We start from the raw sequence: 19,198 nt of genomic DNA on the forward strand, positions 1-19,198 counted from the left end.
TGCTTCGCATGCAGAAGGTCCCAGGTTCGATCCCTGGCATCTCCAGGTAGGGCTAGGAAAGAATCCTGCCTGCAACTCTGGAGAGCCGCTGCTGCCAGTTAGTGTCAACAATAGTGGGCTAGATGGACCCAGGGTCTGACTCAGTATCAGGCAGCTTCCTATGTTCCTAAGTACTGTGGAAAGCGCCTTCTCAGTGGTAGCACCCTGGCTGTTTTTAATTTTTTTAAATTTAAACCACCCTTCACACAATTGGATTCTAGAGAAAAACAAAATTAAAATTATTCCTACAAATAATTGGAATGCACTTCCCAGAGAGGCTCGCTTGGCATCTGCTTTGTTGTCATTTCAATGCCAGGTGAAGACTTCTCAGTTTCTGAGCTTTTAATCCACTTTAAATTTGTTTTATCTGGCCAATCGTTTTTATACATTTTATTGAAAGTATGTTTGTTTTTACCTTTGTTGTAAGCTGTTATAGAGCGAGCAGATATCTTAAATAAATAAATCTTTAAAAGTAACCCTGATAGGAAAGGCCTATCAATATCTTGATTTTGCTGTGTCTTTGGTCTGTTTGCGGATTTTAAATACCTTTACAAATAAAAGTAAGGTTCATAAGCTTGGAAAGGAAAGGTTCCTTCTGTGCAAGCACCACGTCATTGCTGACTCCCAGAGGGATGCCGCTTTCGCTGGTGTTTTCATGGCAAACTGTAGCGGGGTGGTTTGCCATTGCCTTCCCTAATCATGACTACCTTTCCCCCAGCAAGCTGGATACTCATTTTACCGACCTCAGAAGGATGGAAGGCTAAGTCAACCTGAGCCGGCTACCCAAGACCCGGCTTCCGCTAGGATCGAACTCAGGTCGTGGGGAGAGTTTTGGTTGCAATACTGCCACCTACAATCTGCGCATGTAGAAAAATACATTTCTTATTAAGGATAGTAGTGGTTTAGTTGGGAAAAGACCACTGGCCTCCAAAATCTAATTGCAAACTCTAATACAAATACCACGGCGTTAGTGTTACAGTACCAGGATGTAGTGAACTTCAATTCAGTGATTTTATTTCCAAGGATTTGTGTGTGCATTGCACATTAATACAGTTTCTGAAAGGCAATTGTTAAGCAATTTACCTAGATACTGTGTTCAGCAGTTTTTTCTATATTATGAAAGGTGGTATTAGTAACTGTAAAGCCCATAGTGAGCTCTCTTGCCCTGCTGTTTATATTAGTCAGTCAACAGCATTTGATGGTATTTTTTTTATTGCACTGCATTGTGGGCTCTTCACTTCAGTGACTGGTCAAAAAAAAAATCTTCTCCATATCCATCTTGGCTGCTTAGGTAAGTCCCTTCCTTTTCTTCATGCCATAAGGCAAAAATATAGATCCGATTCATCCATACTGGTAGCCCCATCACGAGGCCCATGGTTGTGTGGCCTTACAGACTGGCAGCACTCATGTGGAGGCACTGTTTGCGAAAACTGGTACCTCCATGTGGGGGAAAGTTCATGTAGCTGCTATGAAGTACATGATTGCAGTGGCTTGAAAGAAAGCTACCAGTATGCATTAACTGTAGAAGTCACATCAACTGTCCCCACAGGGAGACACTGGTTCTCACAAATGGCACCTCTTGGTGTCACAAGCCTAGTGGTAGCCCCCGCTGCTCCTGAGAGGCCTCTATTAGGTCTTGGGGCTTCCATTAGGTCTAAACCAGGCCATGGTCTTTGACCAGATATTAGAAACTAAAGGGAAGGCCCTTCTGCTCTCCCTTATTTTGAGTTTCCTGTCTGTAGCTGCAAAGCGACAGTCACAGGAGATATTTCAGACCTGATAGCCAAAGCAAAGGCTAGGGGGGCAATGGTATTTAAGCTTGTAACTGTCATTCCCACAATGAGGGAGAATAAATATCCTACATGTTTATTATTTTTCCAAATATATTTAAAGTGTAGGCCATACTACATTTATACACTCACCTTTTCTACTTTGTCATAGTTTTTTGCTTTTATCTGCAAAACAAACAAAAAAACTCAAGCAGTTAGGTCAACCTTATACCAAAGATGGAAAAACATTCTACATTGTTAGTTAGGTGGAGCAGATATGGTATAATTTCATTTTCTTTCATTAACTGCAAAATATTATGCAAGTTGAAGACTTTTTAAAGGATAATACTGTTTTCACTGAAATAATTGAAAAATGTACTACTAATTTAGTAATTACTACTAATTATTAAATGCAAATTACCAACTATATTTGCATTTCAGCTGGTGTGAAGTTGTTTTGTATTATGTTTATGTCTATTTGGTTACCATATAAGTTTGATGCACTACTGTTCACCCAAGCTGAATAGCAAAGCCAAAGAAAACTCACTGGTTTATTTAAGGCTTACAAACCAGCTATTTTATGGTGGCGTGTTTGAAAAGGGACTCAGTGGTTGCTCTGAAAGGATTTTTCAGTTAGGCTGATTTCCATTTTTACAGATTTTCTGTCACAATACACAGCAGTATGGGCAAATTATAGGGCACAATTTCAGCAGGCATTGATCAACTGTGATGTCTAAAAGGTACGGGTGGACATATAAATCACACATATAAAGTGTGATTGCTGACTGTACAAAATTTGAAAATCACCTTTTTGAGGCAATACTTTTCTTTAGTCAACAGTGTGGTCATAGAAACATGACTGATAACTGAAAACAGCAAGGTGCAAAGTGGTGGCAACTGGTGTCTCTAGGTTAACATCTGCCCCTCCCGTTGCAGGTTCTTCAGGATATCTCTCAGCCTAAATGCTGAAAGTAGTCTCTGGCCTGTAGACTCTCCTAGTAAGAATATTAAGCAAACCTTACAGTGTGAAGTGCACCTTACCGACAGACAGACAAAGGTCTGTGCCAGACTTTGAGAATAGCTGAACATTCAGCACTCAAAACTAGGTTCCCCTCTCCTTTCCTCTTTCCCAAAATGGTTCTACCAAAAGAAGAAAATGAACCCTACAAAGTATAGATTTATAATATTCTGTAAATAAAAGGCATAATCATATATACTAATAGTGAAATTCTCCAAGGGCCAATCTGATCCTTATGTAATCAAAACAGCATCACCCATGCAGAAGAGAACAAGGGAACCTAGCCAAAACACCACCACCACCAAAACATCCAAATGAGGAACGGGCATGCTCAGTGGGTATGGAATGCTGATGGTCTTGGGGGGGGGGGGTAAATCAAGGGGAAGGGGAATGGAATGGAGTGTTATGGAAGGGAGCATGGCGGACTGGCTGGCCGCCTGAACAAGAGCACTCCACTCTACAACATTTTGTTGCAGGCCACGCTTGTTCTTTACTACAAGCAAATTACTTGTCACACTGACAGACCAAAGTCGGATTGGAACAAGATTACACACTTTGTACTTAGGTAGAGAATTGTTCAAGAAGACATCAGTAAGTTTCCTACCACTCAAGCATAAGTGAGATATGTTTGTATAAACTTGAAAAGCAATTTGAATAGTTGTACTTCAGAGAAAAGGGGATGGTGTTTAAAAATTCAGATTCCTGCTAGCCTTGAAGAACAGAAGGAAACTTGATTTTTTTAAGTATAAAAAGGAAATATTGCTAAGACAGCTGTTGGGATCAAGATTTGTTATTTGGAACGGCCTAGAAACTTTCCGAGCACCAGTTCAGACATTTCACTCTGACAGGTATTACAGATATGAGATCAGCTTCTGAACACCCATTAATAATGTAATGCAGCCATCCCCAACCTGGTGCCCTCCAGATGTGTTGGGCGACAACTCCCAGCATAGGAGATGCTGGGAGTTGTAGTCCAATACTTCTGGAGGGCACCGGGTTGGGGAAGGCTGATGTACTGCCTAAAGCTCTGACACACATATCCACTGACAAAACTGTGTACTCCAGAATTTATTTCAGGTCATGGAACCTGTCCTGAAATAAATTCTATTCTATGGAAGAGCTGTGTGTGTCAGTGCCTTCGACATTACATTATTATCAGGTATTTAGATGTTTCTAACATACTGTTATGCAATGTCCAAACTGATCTTAGTTCTCTTTAGATCTTCCAGTCTATTGTCTAGTCAGACTCATGAACAATCAGCGCAGGTGAGGAATCTCTCCTCATTTGCTTCCAAATACGATTTCCTTTTATAAATGGAAATTTTAGAATCAGGACTCAAGAGGAGACCATAGGGAGTGGAATCTTTCCCAAAGTAAGAGTTCAAACCAGGATCCCAAGACTCTGACACTTCCTGTACTTCTGCAATGTCACCTCTGAAACACAGCTCTGCAAGATCCCAATGAAGAAAGCTTGCATGAGCCTGTATTTTGCCTATGACATTGTTGCAAAGGAATGCGAAGCATTAGGAACTTGCACAATCTGTTCATAAGCAGCATGGTTCAAAGGAAGAGAAATGGGTGATTTTTTTAAAAAAGGAACACTTACAGTGCTTTTTAACATTATCATGCTGCCCAGAATGAGAAAGTGCTCATCCTTCATAGAGCTAAAAAGAGAAAATAGCAAAAGGTTCATGAAATGGAAAGGCGCTGCTGTGGAAGGGAGGACTAACCTTGATGATGTGACTATTTGGGGGAGTTACAACACAGGACGCTGCCTCGAACCATTTGTCCACCTAGCTCAGTATTTTCTACTGACTGGCAGCTGCTCTCCAGAGTCTCAGTCCTTAGCCTTACCTGCAGATGCCGGGGATTGAACCTGGGACGTTCTGTGACATTTGCTCCACAACTGCGGCATAACAGGTTAGTCAGGTATGGGCAACTTGTGGCCCTCCAGATGTTGTTCGACTGCAACTCCCATGATCGCTTTCCATTGTCTATCCTGGCTAGGTCCGATGAGAGTTGCAGTCCAACAACATATGGAGGGCCACAAATGCCCACCCCTGGGCTAGGTGAATGATTCTGTGTTTTTCCCAGGAATATTTGAGCACTAAAAACACAGTTCTTCCACCACACAAACACTACCTGCACATTTATAACTAGAACAATGACCTGCAGAGTCCTGCAGCTTGCTTTTTGTGGTGAACATAGACACAACCAGTCTTTCTCTGGGACACTTTCCATGCTCAGCTTGGAAGGTGCCATCTGAATATATTCATGCAGAGAGAATAAGAATTAGATTTCAGTTTCCCCTTTTTCTTTTAAAGCCTTGTTCATCCTTGAGCAAATGAGGATGAATTAAAATGCTTCAGTAGTACTCCAAAATGTGACAAAGAGGAAACTAATCCCACGGAGCAGAAATTGTAGATCTCTCCCTTGCATCACAGTTTTAAGGGCATAATGAGATGTCATTCAGTCCTGAGTAAGTGTCTATATATATGTGTGAAACAAGGTGAAAGACAATGGAGAGATTGCCCTATGACTTCACATATTTTTTTCTATACATAGGGGCAAAACCCACCATTTGGGGACAAAATCCATGAAGCCTTTTTGTTTTGATTTGCACTGAAATGAACAGTAACCATTCAAGAGCATAGTAAGACATACTTTCAGTAGATCTTGTATAGCACTCTGTAGCAGTGTGACCCTTTCTGTCCAACTGGCTTTGTAAGCCTCAGTTTGATTGAACATTACACAACTCCCTTCTATACTCAATTATAATCCAAAATCATAGTTCTTCAGTGAGTCCAGTACTGGGGCATACCTTACTGACATATATTCATAGAATCATATAATAGTAGGGTTGAGAGGGGTCAAAAAACCATCGAGTCCAACCCCCTGCTCAATGCAGGAATCTAAGTCAAAGCATCCCTGACAATATTGTACAATATTTAATTCAATATTGTACTAATATTGAATTAAAGCAGACTGCCACTGAACACTTTCAGTACTTGACCTAAGATTTATCAACTTTTATCCCTTTAGGTATGAGTAATCCTCTCCTACTTTATTGCAGCTGGTTTCAGACAGGAAAATTACTATCTTGACACATTGGCCCAGTTCAGACAATTGTATCTTGACTTATGCACAAGGCTTTTGCCCACACACATGCCCTTTGTTCCTCCCTTAGCATAAGCCTAATTTTTAATCTTTCAGTTTTAAAAATTGCACTAGTGCCTTTTTAGATTTCTGCAATGCTGTTTTAATCTGGTTTTTACTATAGTTTTATTCTGTTTTAACTTAAGGTTTTATATTATGTTGTATTGTTATTTTATCTTATGGTTTTAAGTTTTGTTTTGTGAATCACCCAGCGTTCATAAAACTCAGGGTCGGCTTTAGGGAGGTATATAAATACAATAAAAAGAATTTAAATAAGCTATTCAGAGTTAAATAACCTATTCAGAGTTCCTCCGATTAGAAGGTCATCTCCACCTTGCTACCCGAACACTAGCATTTGCCTTCTGAACTTCTTCTTCTCTGAACAGAAGTCCCCCCACCCCCTGTAAAAAAACAAAACAAAAAACTATTAGAAGCTGCTTTCAGAACTCCTTTCAGCTCCTAACACAGCCTGCCATGAAGCATGAGGAGAGGGGAGCTGCTGTCTGAAAAATACAAATCCCAAGTCCATAAACTAGTTCAGTACTGAAAATAGAATGGTAATATTTATTTTTACTAACAATTCATATTATTAAAGTTGTTCATTGTCTATTTTATTATTTAGTAAAATTTAAAAAACAGCTGGATTTTAATCATGAACGAACCAGTCCCTTAATATCATGTCCATAGCCGATTGTTAAGAATGAAGAGTGGTTGCAGAGTCCTTGTGTTCAAAGCTCTTAAAGATCCATCATTTTGAATCAGTTGTTTGTTACAAGAGAAGTGCCATTTGAGGCTCTATTTGCCAGACATGGCTTTTTAAAAGCAGCACTGGGGACTTGATTTTTTTTTTTTTAAGCTTATAGGGAAGAATCCAAACGATAGGCGTTTTCTGCTCACACACTAGGGCTTTTCTGGCTTCCCTTACCACGTCAGGCCACCCCCACCCCCCACAGTTGCTCCTGAAGATCAGGGGAGCCTCCAGAGCAGAATTCACTGTGGAAAAACGGGTGGAATCAGAAAATAAAATCAGCAAACTTCATCTCCATGGAAGGTAGTCTTTTCCCACTCACACATGGATCCTAACCATAACCGGGAGCACAAAAAGGAAGAAATAGTACAATTTATTTAGGAAGGCCTTGTGATTGAAACTCTCCCTGGTTGTTCATAGAGTTTATGCAGCATACTACTTCTGCCATCTCAGGTGAGAATAGATTACTAAAGATAATGAAAGTGAACATTTGAGTGGAGGACAGTTGTCTGAGCGAGAAAGGGAAGAGAGAAATATATAACAGATCTGAACACCTTCTTTAGCTTTTAATATGTCAGGGACTACAATTGGCCCCAGAAGAACACTGCCACTATAGCTTCAGTACATTTATAGCAGTTGGTAACTGATGTAAACCTTAAGAAAATGCCAAAAAAAACTACCAATTGTCAATCTGCAGCATTCCAGAAGTTCCTTTATGTAAAAATGAAATGTTAAAAGTTAAAAGTGAACTTGTGAATCTAGATGTAACCAACTTTGTACCCTCCTCACAGCCTGAGTTACAAAAAATATTATTTTTATAACTATTACTAATATAAATGTTATAAATTTAAGATTTACTAAAAGAGCAAACATGGTAGGACCAAAATTTAACATTGAAAGCAGAAAGTAAATTCAAATGCATTTCAAGTAAGGCCCAAGGAATAATCATTCTAAGTAAACTTGTTTAGACATAGCACTTGCTTGAAACATGTTGAAAACCTGCTTGAAATGTGCCAAACGTTGCTGTATTTTATAGTGCAATCTGATACACGCCTACTCATATGTCTCATTGAGTTCAATGGGGCTTACTCACAAGTGTGCAAAGGGCTGAAGCTTTCAATCTGTAAAGTGAATCTGGTTTGGACACAGGCACATAAATACCTGTTCTGAAAAAAAAATCCTATCCCCCCAAAATAATTCAAATATTTTATTGGATTTTTTCCAAACGAAACGCATAACTAATTAACGCTTAAGATCTATTACTAGACCCCTTTTGCTGATGTGCAAAGAAATTCCATCAGCCCCATCTAGTCTATCAACACAAAGCAATTTCAGGCAGGTACCACATAAGCGGTGATGCAAACAAAGCCTATTTTGAGATACAGAAATGTTGAGGAAAATACAGCATTCCAGTGACAGCCTCTGAGCTGTTTCACACATGACCTTTTTAGGATTACACGTAAGATTTTTGTTTTTTTAAGTGCACCCTTAAATTGTGAATATGATCACCAAAGCCCTTTTGGGGATGCAGAAAAGTTGTATGATGCGTATATGTAAATCTGAATGTAGTAAAACTGGCAATCGCACAAACTTTTAGACAACTATAGAAGTTTGACAGGAGGTTAGGCACTACTTGCACTTTGCCATGTGTCTACGCTTTGGGCTCCTTCCCTCTTCATGTAGGAAAGCTGAAACCAAAGTTTAAAAGCTACAGTGCTAATCCTGAATGAAAATTATGTTTGCAACGTAGAGATGACTGTTGGGGTGGCAGATGCAGAAAACAAATGCACTCATAGGGGCATCAGGTGTTCAATGCAAAAGAGAAAAACTGGATTAGTGTTGTTTTGACTGTGGTAAGAGCTGGAACACAGCTGCACCTCTTTCCCAGCATTACAGTGCAACTTGGAAACTTACAGTTGGTTAAGTTCTGAACAGAGCATGGCTGCAGGGAAACACACAACACCGTTGCTTGCCTGCAGTCCAGGCCGCTATTTTACCTCTTGGCTACTACCTGCAGAATTGGGCTTGCAGTGAGCTTTAAAAAACAGAGCACATTTCTAGCCCTTTCTGTGATGGAAAAAGGGGAGTAGTGTAAATAATTTTTAGTGGAAAACAAAATCTAGAAATGACTCAGAAACAAGAGTATCTGAAAAGGGAGCTTTCAGTGTCTGGATGCAGAGGATGTTAACATTTAATTAGCTACTTGTCCTATCTCACAGAGCCCCAATTTCAACTTCCCCCACTGTAATTTGAAACCCACTTGATCACTGCTTGCTGCCAAAGTTCAAAACATTACACTTCCAACAGTGATTGGCTAATAAATCTGATAGTGGTGAGTACTCTGCATACATAATTTTCATAAAAGTATAATGTGTTAACAGTAACTCAATCCCAATTGTTATAGCATCTACAAAGCCAACTGGACTGTTCTAAGAGGTGAATGGCCTAATAAATCTAGGATATCTCCATGCAGAGTTATTTTCAGCTCTTGTAATAAAATTGTGAACTTATTTGCAGATAAAACATGATTTTGACCTGTGAGTTGCAACTCAAGCACAGAATTGGGAGTGTCAATATTCTAATTGTGACATTTGAATCATGTCTAGTCTCTTCACTCTCACCCATAGTCAATAAAGAGGATGTGCATGGCAGCATGAAGGCAACCACCTGAAACCTGATTGATGAAAGCCAAGCATGAGAGACAGGTTCTGTCCAGGGAGGACAAGGTGCTAGACCACCTTCATTTCCAAATGCTGCTAGATAACATAATCTTTCCACACCCTCTGCAAACTAGTTTTGGCCTGGCTAAGGTGCTGCTTACAAGACATCATGATTTGGTTGGTATTCCAGGTGGTTCTGTACAATCCAGGCAAAAGCAAAGATAGCAGCAACTGTTTCTCATTCCACTGGAATGCCCCTCTGTAGGGTCCCATTCTATCTCTCATCCTCTTCAATGAGTGTATGAGGCTTCTGGAAGAGACTGTGTAGAGACAAGATAATGCTCTCCCCTTCCAGCTCAGATCATGCTGCCTTCATCTTTCCCTGTGTCTAGGAATTGGATATGGATGAACTAGTTGAAAATGAATGCAGACTTATCAATAGCAGACCTTACAACTTGGGGTAGGTGAAAACTGGTGGGGTCAGCATGCTCTCACTTGCAAACTTTGGGTGTGGCTTCTGAACACTCACACTGAGGCAGGAGCAAGAATACTTTCTAGCAACTCCAAAGTAGAGTCTCCCTGATTCAGATCTAGCATCTATTATTTATACTTTTGCAGTTTCAAGGATAGACTACTGTCATGAGAAATACATAGGTCTGCCCTTGATAAGTTTGGAAGCTTTGGCAGGTACTAAAAGCTATGGCCTGCTTTTGAATACAGGAAGCATTATCAGGAGCACATTATGCCAGTTTCTGAACAGGATCTCTATTTGGGCCCAAACCAAGGTGATTATCTGTTAAGCCCTAAATGATCTGAAGCTGACATAGCTAGACCATCATCTGACTGTCCTCATCCCCAAATAATTTTGGTTGGCTTTTGGTAGCCAGGGATAGGATGGCGTGAGGGTAAAGTTCTAACATTTATAAATGTTTTCTAGATTGGGAGGACTACAGAACAATTTATACCACGTAAGTGAAAACACACACACACACACACACCAAATTGCAAGTAAAGTAGCACCCTTCCTTATGACTAGTGTATAATCTTCCTACTTCAAAAACAGATGAGCAAGAAAAACAAAATGCAACCAGGATGTATTTGGGGACATATCCGAACATTGCAAATTGTTAGCTTTTATAATTCAGGTATCTTCAGACAAGGCAACTGGCTATCAAAACCCTCAGACCGTATGTGATTTTTCCATTTTGAGTTGTCCACATTATGGAAATATACCGTTTGCGGTAAGTTAGGGTTTGGCTATGTTTTAGAGAATCAATATTCTTCGAAGTTTTCCCTTTGTTTATATTGCACTTCTACATGTTGCGTCAACTTTCGTTTCTTAACGCCGCCTTTTCTTCCATTAATCTAGAACATTTCCATAAGAACATGGTCTTGTTAGTATCTCTTCAGTTATAGTATGCTGCTCTGAAATTCCTTTGACCTTGTACGTATTATTTCTTCAGTTTTAATTCAAACTTCATTAGGTTTCTTTAGTTTTATTCTTCAGAAAGACCCCACACACACAATTGCTTTTGATATTATAACAAGAATTTTATCAGTTTATCAATTGTACAGAATTGCTTTACAATATAGTCATAGCACTTGCTTTTCTATCTACTTGAGTGACAACTTCTACTTCAATCTCTCTCTCTCTCTCTCTCTCGGGAGAAGGAGGAACCCTTATCCTAAAGGCTTCTCTAATTCACATGCTTGTCTTTGCATCTATTAGATTATATCTATTTCTGCAGATACTGGTTGCTGCCTAAAAACAGTTTTTCTAGCATTCTTCTTTTATTGGAGCTGTTTATTGAGTCAGGCCATTTAACACTCTGTGCCTTCTCTTCTTCTGGCAGTGGCAATGCATTCCAATTAGACACAGAAGTAAAAAATCCTGCACTACAAAGAGCAACATGCTAGAATCCAATAGCAATTTATGAACTATAATTGAGATGGAATAAGTAACCTGTATGAAATTTACTGTATGAATAATTTGTTTAAGTTTCATAGTAGAATGTGTGCTTTTCAAGGAGCAAATGAACAATCTGCCAAGGAATGATCTTTGGGAAGACCATATAAGGACTTCAGGTCTGATGGAAATAATCATCTTCAACAATAAGAGATAGGCTGTGCATAATAAAAAAGACTAACTGGTGAATGCAGGAAGTTTATTCCTGGAGCTATAGAAACAATAAGATTTCATCCACATGTCCAAGATTCTATTTTCAGGCATTCTAGCATCTGGTATAAATATGTTTATATGATTTAGAGAATAGTGTCTAAGCCAGGAACTACCTCTTAGTAGCATCCGGAAAACAGCCTGCCATTCTAGGACTTTAGTAAGATTGGCACTGGTTGAAATGTGTAGAACTCAATTTTTTCTTTTTAAAGCTGCCTGAGGTTCTGTAGCCCCAGTACTTTTGGGGTTCTGTAGCCAAATGACTGGCAAATCTCAGTGCAAGCAGGTGCCAAGAACCAAAACAAACATCTTCTAGGCTTTGACAATATTTATCCCAAGCTTCTAATACAAGGTGCTTCTTCTTGGTTCTCCTCAAACTCTTGTAAACAGATGTAAAGTATTTTGTGGTGTGCTCTGGTGGTGCAATGTGCTTTTACCATGTACTTGACCACTATGTGCTGTGGTCATGTACTTGGTCACTACCCAATAATGTAATTTCTTAAGTAATTACACTTGAAGCTGTTACTGAAAAGGGAAGGAATGAGCAGAATAAGTAAATTTCTCTATTTCAATGTTCAAGTAACACATAGAAAATATAATATTGTGTAAATATCTGGGCACCAAGATATCCTAGGCTCAAACTCCAAAGACTTTTTGATAGAGGAAGCACGATCTCTTTAAATTCAAAGAGTATGTATATCCGTCAGGTCCAAAATGGCAATGTATGACCATGAAAGCTTCTGCTGGAATTGACATATACTAATTTAAGAGCCATAGTGTGTTCAGTCTTTCAAAGTCTTATGCTTCAATTACAAGCTTCTTTGTATTTAGAGTTGAAATCCTCTCCTTAATGATGTAACTGAAAACAGACCCGCATCTTCATAAATATTTACCAGTTTCCAGGACTCCAAAGCCTAAGCGTACTTGTATAGTTGGAAAGGATTAAAATGTTATCTAATAGCATCTGCACTTAAGTAAATGGTAAGCCTGAGTTGCGATGCCTAGCTATTAAGTATGAACTCCTAAAATTGCATTTCTCCTTGCAGAACAGGTCTTATGCAGATCAACATAACAATGTTGTAGTGCTGCCCAACTAGTAATGGAAGAGCAGCTGGTATGACAAGAATAAGCTAATAATCTACTCAAGATTAGTGCTAAGAAAAGAGGGGAAAGGGAAAGAGGAGTAAATTTAAACATCTTGAAAAGAAAGCTTAGAAAACAAAACAAAGATCTGATCAATATTTAACACCTTTTCATTTTTCCTTTATCCTACGGAAACATGCTGCCAATGCCTCTTCTGGAGATATAAAAATTAACCTAGAGATTTTGGTAAACTATTAGTGCAGCACAAAATAAAATGACCCTAGGACTGATGATGATGCATTCCTTTGACGGGGCAGCAGAATTGTGTCCAGAATTTCATATCCAGAATTTCATAATCAGTGAGAATTTACAGGTGCACAAACTGTATATGTAATCAGGGACCTTTGAATGGACAGGATCCCTGATTATATGTAGATTTTACCAGTTACACCAAATGAGTGTAAGGGAGTAGGGCCAGTGGATACAATAATTTTGCATTTCCAATATTCAAGTGAGTGTGCCAACAATCTTTAAACAATGGTAAAGATAAAACAGAGCTGAGTTTTCAGACCACTGGCAAAGGATGTTGTACAGAATAAAGGATGGGGTGGAGGAGCACAGATGACTTCTAAGTCAAAGATTTAGAACCCATCATTCAGTCACAGCATGGAACAGTTTGCTAATTCTACACACACGCTTCAAATTTTTAGGAAGCTGTGGAGAACAAATTATTTGTTGAGAGATTAAAATTAAACAATTACTGTGGACATTTATTCTCATATATGACTGTTTTGTTTCTCTGTTTAAGCTATCAAAATGGACAAAGGGTACTGCTATTACCTACCTGGCCTTGTTATCAATGGACCTCATACACTCAGAATAAAACTTTATAGATTATATAGAATATGATGGAACCCACAGACAAAAATCGTAACATATCAGGCACCAGTGTTATATATGGCAATGATTTGATACTACGCTACAATTTGTGAAGTGGCTGTGGTTGTAAGCAGTTCAAGAAATATAAATGAATGAGAAAGACTTTAGCGCACATGTGCAGCAGGAGCAGAAGAAACTGTTGCCCCCTGGCTTCCCCAGCCACAGGAGAAGAAAATCAGAGAAGATGTAAAACCCAGTAGTGAGAAGGCATCAGTGTAATCCATGGGATCAAAAGTAGATGGTGAAGAAGTGGTGAATTGGAGGCAGGGAGAGAAGAGAAGCAACAGGCAAAAGTCTATTGTGGTTTACATGTGTATGCTTTGCCTGCACAACCATGCTGTGGATATTGTAGTACTTGAAGGACAGGACAGTAATGAAGTATTTTATTAAGATAAGAAATTTAACCATGTTCCATTTAAACTATCAGCTTTCACCCTCCACAACTGCAAAGTATATAAAATACTAAAAGGTATTACTCTTTTATGATGTACTAAACCCCATGGGATTTCAAACAAGCTACTCTGGAGTACGTTTTATGGATTTTAAGGAGCTGACAGAAAGCCCATGCAATAATGCATCAAAATTGATAGGTTCCATTTTTAAATTAAATCCTTTATTGAAGCTGTTGAGTAAAAAATATGTCAGTCATGCTACATACTGAAACAAGTCCCATTTACAGTAAAAAGTACTGTTCATACTGAACTGAAAAGCACATTTTTCTTAGAAATAAAGAAAAGCTCCATTTTTAAAGTACATTTTACAAATGTGTTTACATATAAGCACCACAGTAAAGGAATTTTTACTTTTAATATCACTAGATGAGGAAAGCACAGACAAGTAGAACAAAGCTAAGTCTGTTAAACAGAACAAAACTAACAATGCGGTAAAGACTTCTGCATTCTGTTCTAAATTTGGTAATCAATTACTGTACTTTCTTTAAACAGCTTACATTTGATGAATGCAAACAAAACATATACCAACCAAAAGACATCTACCTAAAAGGTAGTTTCATTTGGTACTTGAATCAACATTGAAGGACGTGTTACTTAGTTGTAGGGAAGTAACAAATGGGACCTGTAACAAGAAGTTGCAGCATGGAGTGCTCCTGTTCAGGCCATACCTTTCCATTCCCCATCCCACTCAGTTTTCTGCACTTGCCCCCGCAACAGTCACTCAGCATGCTGAGCATGCCCGGTCTTCAATGGAGTGCTTTGCTACATAAGGATTAGAGAATTGAAATCACTATTAGTATACACCAGGGGTGTTGAATCTCTTTCAGCTCGAGGGCTGAATTCCACTTCAGAGTAGCTCTTGCAGGCCACATCCCAGTGGTGGGCAGGGCAAAAGGAGTGGGGGTCAAATTACCACCATATTTTAGCTTAAAGCTCTTACTGCCACTAACTAAGCCTTAGGAGAGGTATTTCAACCTTTAAGAATGGGGGGAAACTGCATAAAAGCTGGTAACCACTGAATGATTGGTTGTTGGGGGGAAAGGGGGTGAAGCCAGGGGAAGGGGATGTGGTCATCTTGGGAACCCTGGAGCCCAGGATGGGGATCCCATGAGAACCCAGGGGACTGGGATAGGTCCACTAGCAGAAGGTATACGTTGGAATTGAGGTTACATTGACGGCATATTAAATCAGAATATTAAGATCACAATTATATATGAAATCTGAGGCAACAGAATCTTCAGTCTGCTGGAATGTGATAAACTTCATGTGCAGAAGAGAAGCGTGTATGTATAACCTATTACTGAGTCAGAAGAATCTAGGGCCATTTTAGACTCTTAGGTGCTGGGATCAAACATTTTCACCACCAAGCCATGCACAGAACCCTGTACATCAAGACACTTTTATCACTCCTGTCCTCTTCTTTTATCTGCCCTTCTCCCTCTGTTCAGAAAACAAAGTTTTTGTCATCTCCTTTCCCTATTTCCCATCACTTTGTGGAAGGGGCAGTCTGGACCCAAATATATTTAAACAAAATGCCTCAATGTTCTCTTTTAGTTTTACTGGGTAGAGAATTCTGAATAGCAATTATTACAAACTGTTGAACTAGAAATTGAATTAGGTTATTACAGAACATTTCAAAATTCACAAGTCAAGGCTACAGGGATTAGCTATCGCTTTTGCCTACAGCAATGAGAATTAAGGACAAGGATCCAGAGAGATCCTTGAAGGACACCCAAAGGCATGGCCATGCCCAGTGAGACTTTTTCCACTGAACCTTCAATGGATTACAAGATTATTTTGAACATGCACAAAGATTTAAAAGTGTGTTCACATGTACTGGGGGGCAGGGGGGGCTTCTATTCATGACATGCAAGGCCAAAGCTCCTTTAGGTACTTAGAACTAATTGCACTGTTCTTTGGATCTTGGGCAAGGCTGTTAAAGGAATATAATAAAGAAAGAACATATCACTTATCTATACATACATAATATAGCCCTTTAACTGAACCCTTCCTTGAGTAATAACAAATTAAAACATTTAGTAAGATTTTGGATATATGGTTATTTGAAATAAATATTTGATTTATTAGGATTCATACAGGCCGAGATGAGAAATTTAGGTAAGAGAATATCTGAGTTTGGTTATTTGTATTATGGAAATAATTGGTCTTCAAATCTCTCTTTCTCTCTCTACACACACACACACACCCCAGTAATAGGTAAAATCATATGGATAATTGCGTACAATTACGCTTATGATGGATGTCTCACATTAACATTTTCAGACAACACTATATATATGCACAGGTGTACATTTACAACAATGGAGAGAACTGAATTTTATGGAATTGGGAAGGGTAAATAGTGTCTTGAATGCTCTTCAAAAGGTCATATACACTGCAGGACCAACAATCTCACTGATCATTTTAACACTAATGATTTTGAAGTTAACACATTAAACCTTCCTGAAGCATGGAAAATCTCCAATGCCATCATAGTTGTACTGGATTTCTTCCATCAAGAAATCTGAAGTGGGGGATGTTAAACGGAAGAGGGCATAGATAAACTATAAGTATTTACGTGAAAACAATGAAACGAATATACCAACATATTACCCAAAAGTTGAAGTTGAAGTTTTGACAAATTAAAAGAGAAAGCTGTACGTTCAAACGCACAACTTGAAATTGATAGAAAGACAATCAGATGAAGGGAAAAGTTTTTAATAGAGCGTTCACAGAGTTAACTGATCCAGAACATAAACCCCCCCTGGGGAAAAGGGATATAGGGACTAAGAGATTTGGCAGCTATATGTTGCAGTTAAATGCCTTATTTATTTAAAATATTTATACACCACCCTTAATTATGAAATCACAGGGCCATGTAGATTTCATTAAAATAATCAAAATAAACACAAGACACAATAAAAAAAGAAAATCTACTAGCATTAAAAACTAGCAAATACATTTTTTTTTAACAGGCACCAGAACACCATCAAGGTTGGCGCCTGTCACACTGCAGGAAGGAGAGAATTCCAAAAGCAGGGCAACACAATAGAAAAGGTCATCTCCCTGGTTGCCATCAGATGTACTTGTGCAAGTGAAGGAAGAACAAGGAGACCGTGATCTGTAGATTTCAATGAATGAACAGATTGATACAGGAGAAGGCTTTACATTGGGTAACTTGGTCCAATGTTGTTTAGGGCCTTATATCTCAACATCACCTTGAACCTGGCCTGGTAGCATATTGGCAGCCAGTGCAGTCCTTTGAGCAAAGGTGTGTCATGTGGTATGCTACTTCACTCAGCAACCTAACTACTGAATTCTGCACTAGCTGAAGTTTCTGGACTAGCCTCAAGGGAAGCCCCACATACGAATGAATTGCATTAATCCAATACTGAGGTTATCAAATGCATGGATCACTGTGGCCAGACTATCCCTGTCCAAGAAAGGCCGCAGCTGGTGTACAAATGCAAGGTGGTAAAGGGGGTGTTTGCTACCGGATAGTAGTTATCATATACCTCTGGGTCCAGTGTAGACTTCTTCAGGAGCGGATGCATTACCATCTCCTTAAGGATGGCGGGCACCGATCCGTCAGGCAAAGAAGCATTTACCACTTTCACTTGGAAAAAATAGTAAATTCATGTGGAAGACAAATACTTGCGTTGAAGATAATAAGGTCAAAAGGTGACTACTTTCACTTGTAGAACTATTTATAAGAGGGTGTGTTTTTTAGTAAACGTAGTAAAAACAAAATGATTTATGGACACAATTTTTCTCACTTTGATATCTGGATTAGCTAGCATGAAAAGAAAGTCAAATGCAAACTTGAATGCAAACAAGCTGATGGGGTCCTGAATAATTGTCTATCTTTTGAAAAATTAGCACAACATTCACCAAATAACAGCAGTACATATGGAGTAGTTAAGGTGGTTGTAGCTCACCATTATATGCCCATATTCCTTCTTGACCCCTACTTTCCAGGCTTGTTAGCATGGCAGTCTTCATTCCTTTCCTTAGTGTGAGATGTATTGGTTGCTAGGCATGCAAATAGATTTGAGGTGAGAGTGGTAACTAGTATAATTTCTGCTGCTCCCTAAACAGATAGCTTCCTAAAGCATTAAAAAGTACAGTTCTTCCCCTATGCAGGGCATCTTTCTCCCCTAAGTGAAAGGTTTCAAATTCCTTACTTGTAGTCCATTACCTTCCCCTCCTCTCTCAGGTATCTAACATTATCACTTCTATCCACATTGGAAAACACGTACATTAACATACTATGAACAGGTGAATATATTTCCTATGGCTAAATGGAACATGGTTATTCTAATAAAGTGAAATTATGTTAATAGGCCAGAGGGGGGAATTTAAGAACTGTCCTAGGCCTGCACAGTCATTGGGTGTGTCTAAATAGCTTTTTGGATCTCAGTCGAAGTATCTGACTAACAAAATATTTCAAAGCTATAAGCTTTTGAATTAAGAATTTTGAGATGTACTTTGAAATAGTATAGCACTTATATAAAATGTTAATTGCATTTAATACTTCTGCTTTTTGGCCTTTTATAGCTAAGGTCATGTGTGGTATTTTTGTTTATGTTGCCATGTAACAAATGTCCTCAGCAGCTTTCGATACCATCCACCATGGCATCCTTCTGGATAGGTTGTCTGGGTTGGGAGTTGGAGGCCCTGCACTACAGTGGTTCCACTCCTACTTGGATGGCCAATTCCAGAAGGTGGTGCTGGGGGAATTATTGCTCTGTGCCATGGCAATAGAGCCCACAGGGCTCTATTTTATCCCCCATACTGTTTACCATCTACATGAAACCACTGGGGGAGGTTATCTGGAGGTGAGGGGTGAGGTGCCATCAATATGCGGATGACACCCAGCTCTACCTCTTTCTCATCAGACCCAGGTGAGGCTGTGGCTGTTCTGAATCAGTGCCTGGGCACGGTGATGGACTGAATGAGGGCCAATAAACTGAAACTCAATCCAGACAAAACGGGAGGTACTGTTAGTGGGTGGTTCGTCTGCCCAGCTAGGTGATATTCAACCTGTTCTGGAGGGGGTTGCACTCCCCCTAAAGGATCACGTTCATAGTTTGGGGGTGGTCTTGCATCCAGAACTGTCACTTGAGGCACAGGTGAACTCAGTGGCATGGAGAACTTT

General features: G+C 39.3%; 1 protein-coding gene across 4 annotated transcripts in view; it reads right to left on the minus strand.

The window, feature by feature from the left end:
* Positions 1-19,198, minus strand: part of CSTF3 (cleavage stimulation factor subunit 3) — a 68,572-nt gene that overhangs the window by 19,959 nt on the left and 29,415 nt on the right. For 2 of the 4 annotated variants that reach the window (XM_084853366.1, XM_084853403.1), the window contains one exon: positions 1,962-1,994. In XM_084853366.1, coding sequence (XP_084709492.1) covers positions 1,962-1,994 — 33 coding nt within the window. Of the gene's footprint in view, positions 1-1,961; positions 1,995-2,615; positions 2,735-17,978; positions 18,073-19,198 lie in introns of those variants that run through there. The other 2 variants (XM_084853396.1, XM_084853377.1) reach the window with 2 other exon arrangements.

Source organism: Heloderma suspectum, chromosome 1, assembly GCF_057233095.1.
Source record: "Heloderma suspectum isolate Gila_16-S chromosome 1, 16-S_ref, whole genome shotgun sequence".
Classification (NCBI taxonomy): domain Eukaryota; kingdom Metazoa; phylum Chordata; class Lepidosauria; order Squamata; family Helodermatidae; genus Heloderma; species Heloderma suspectum.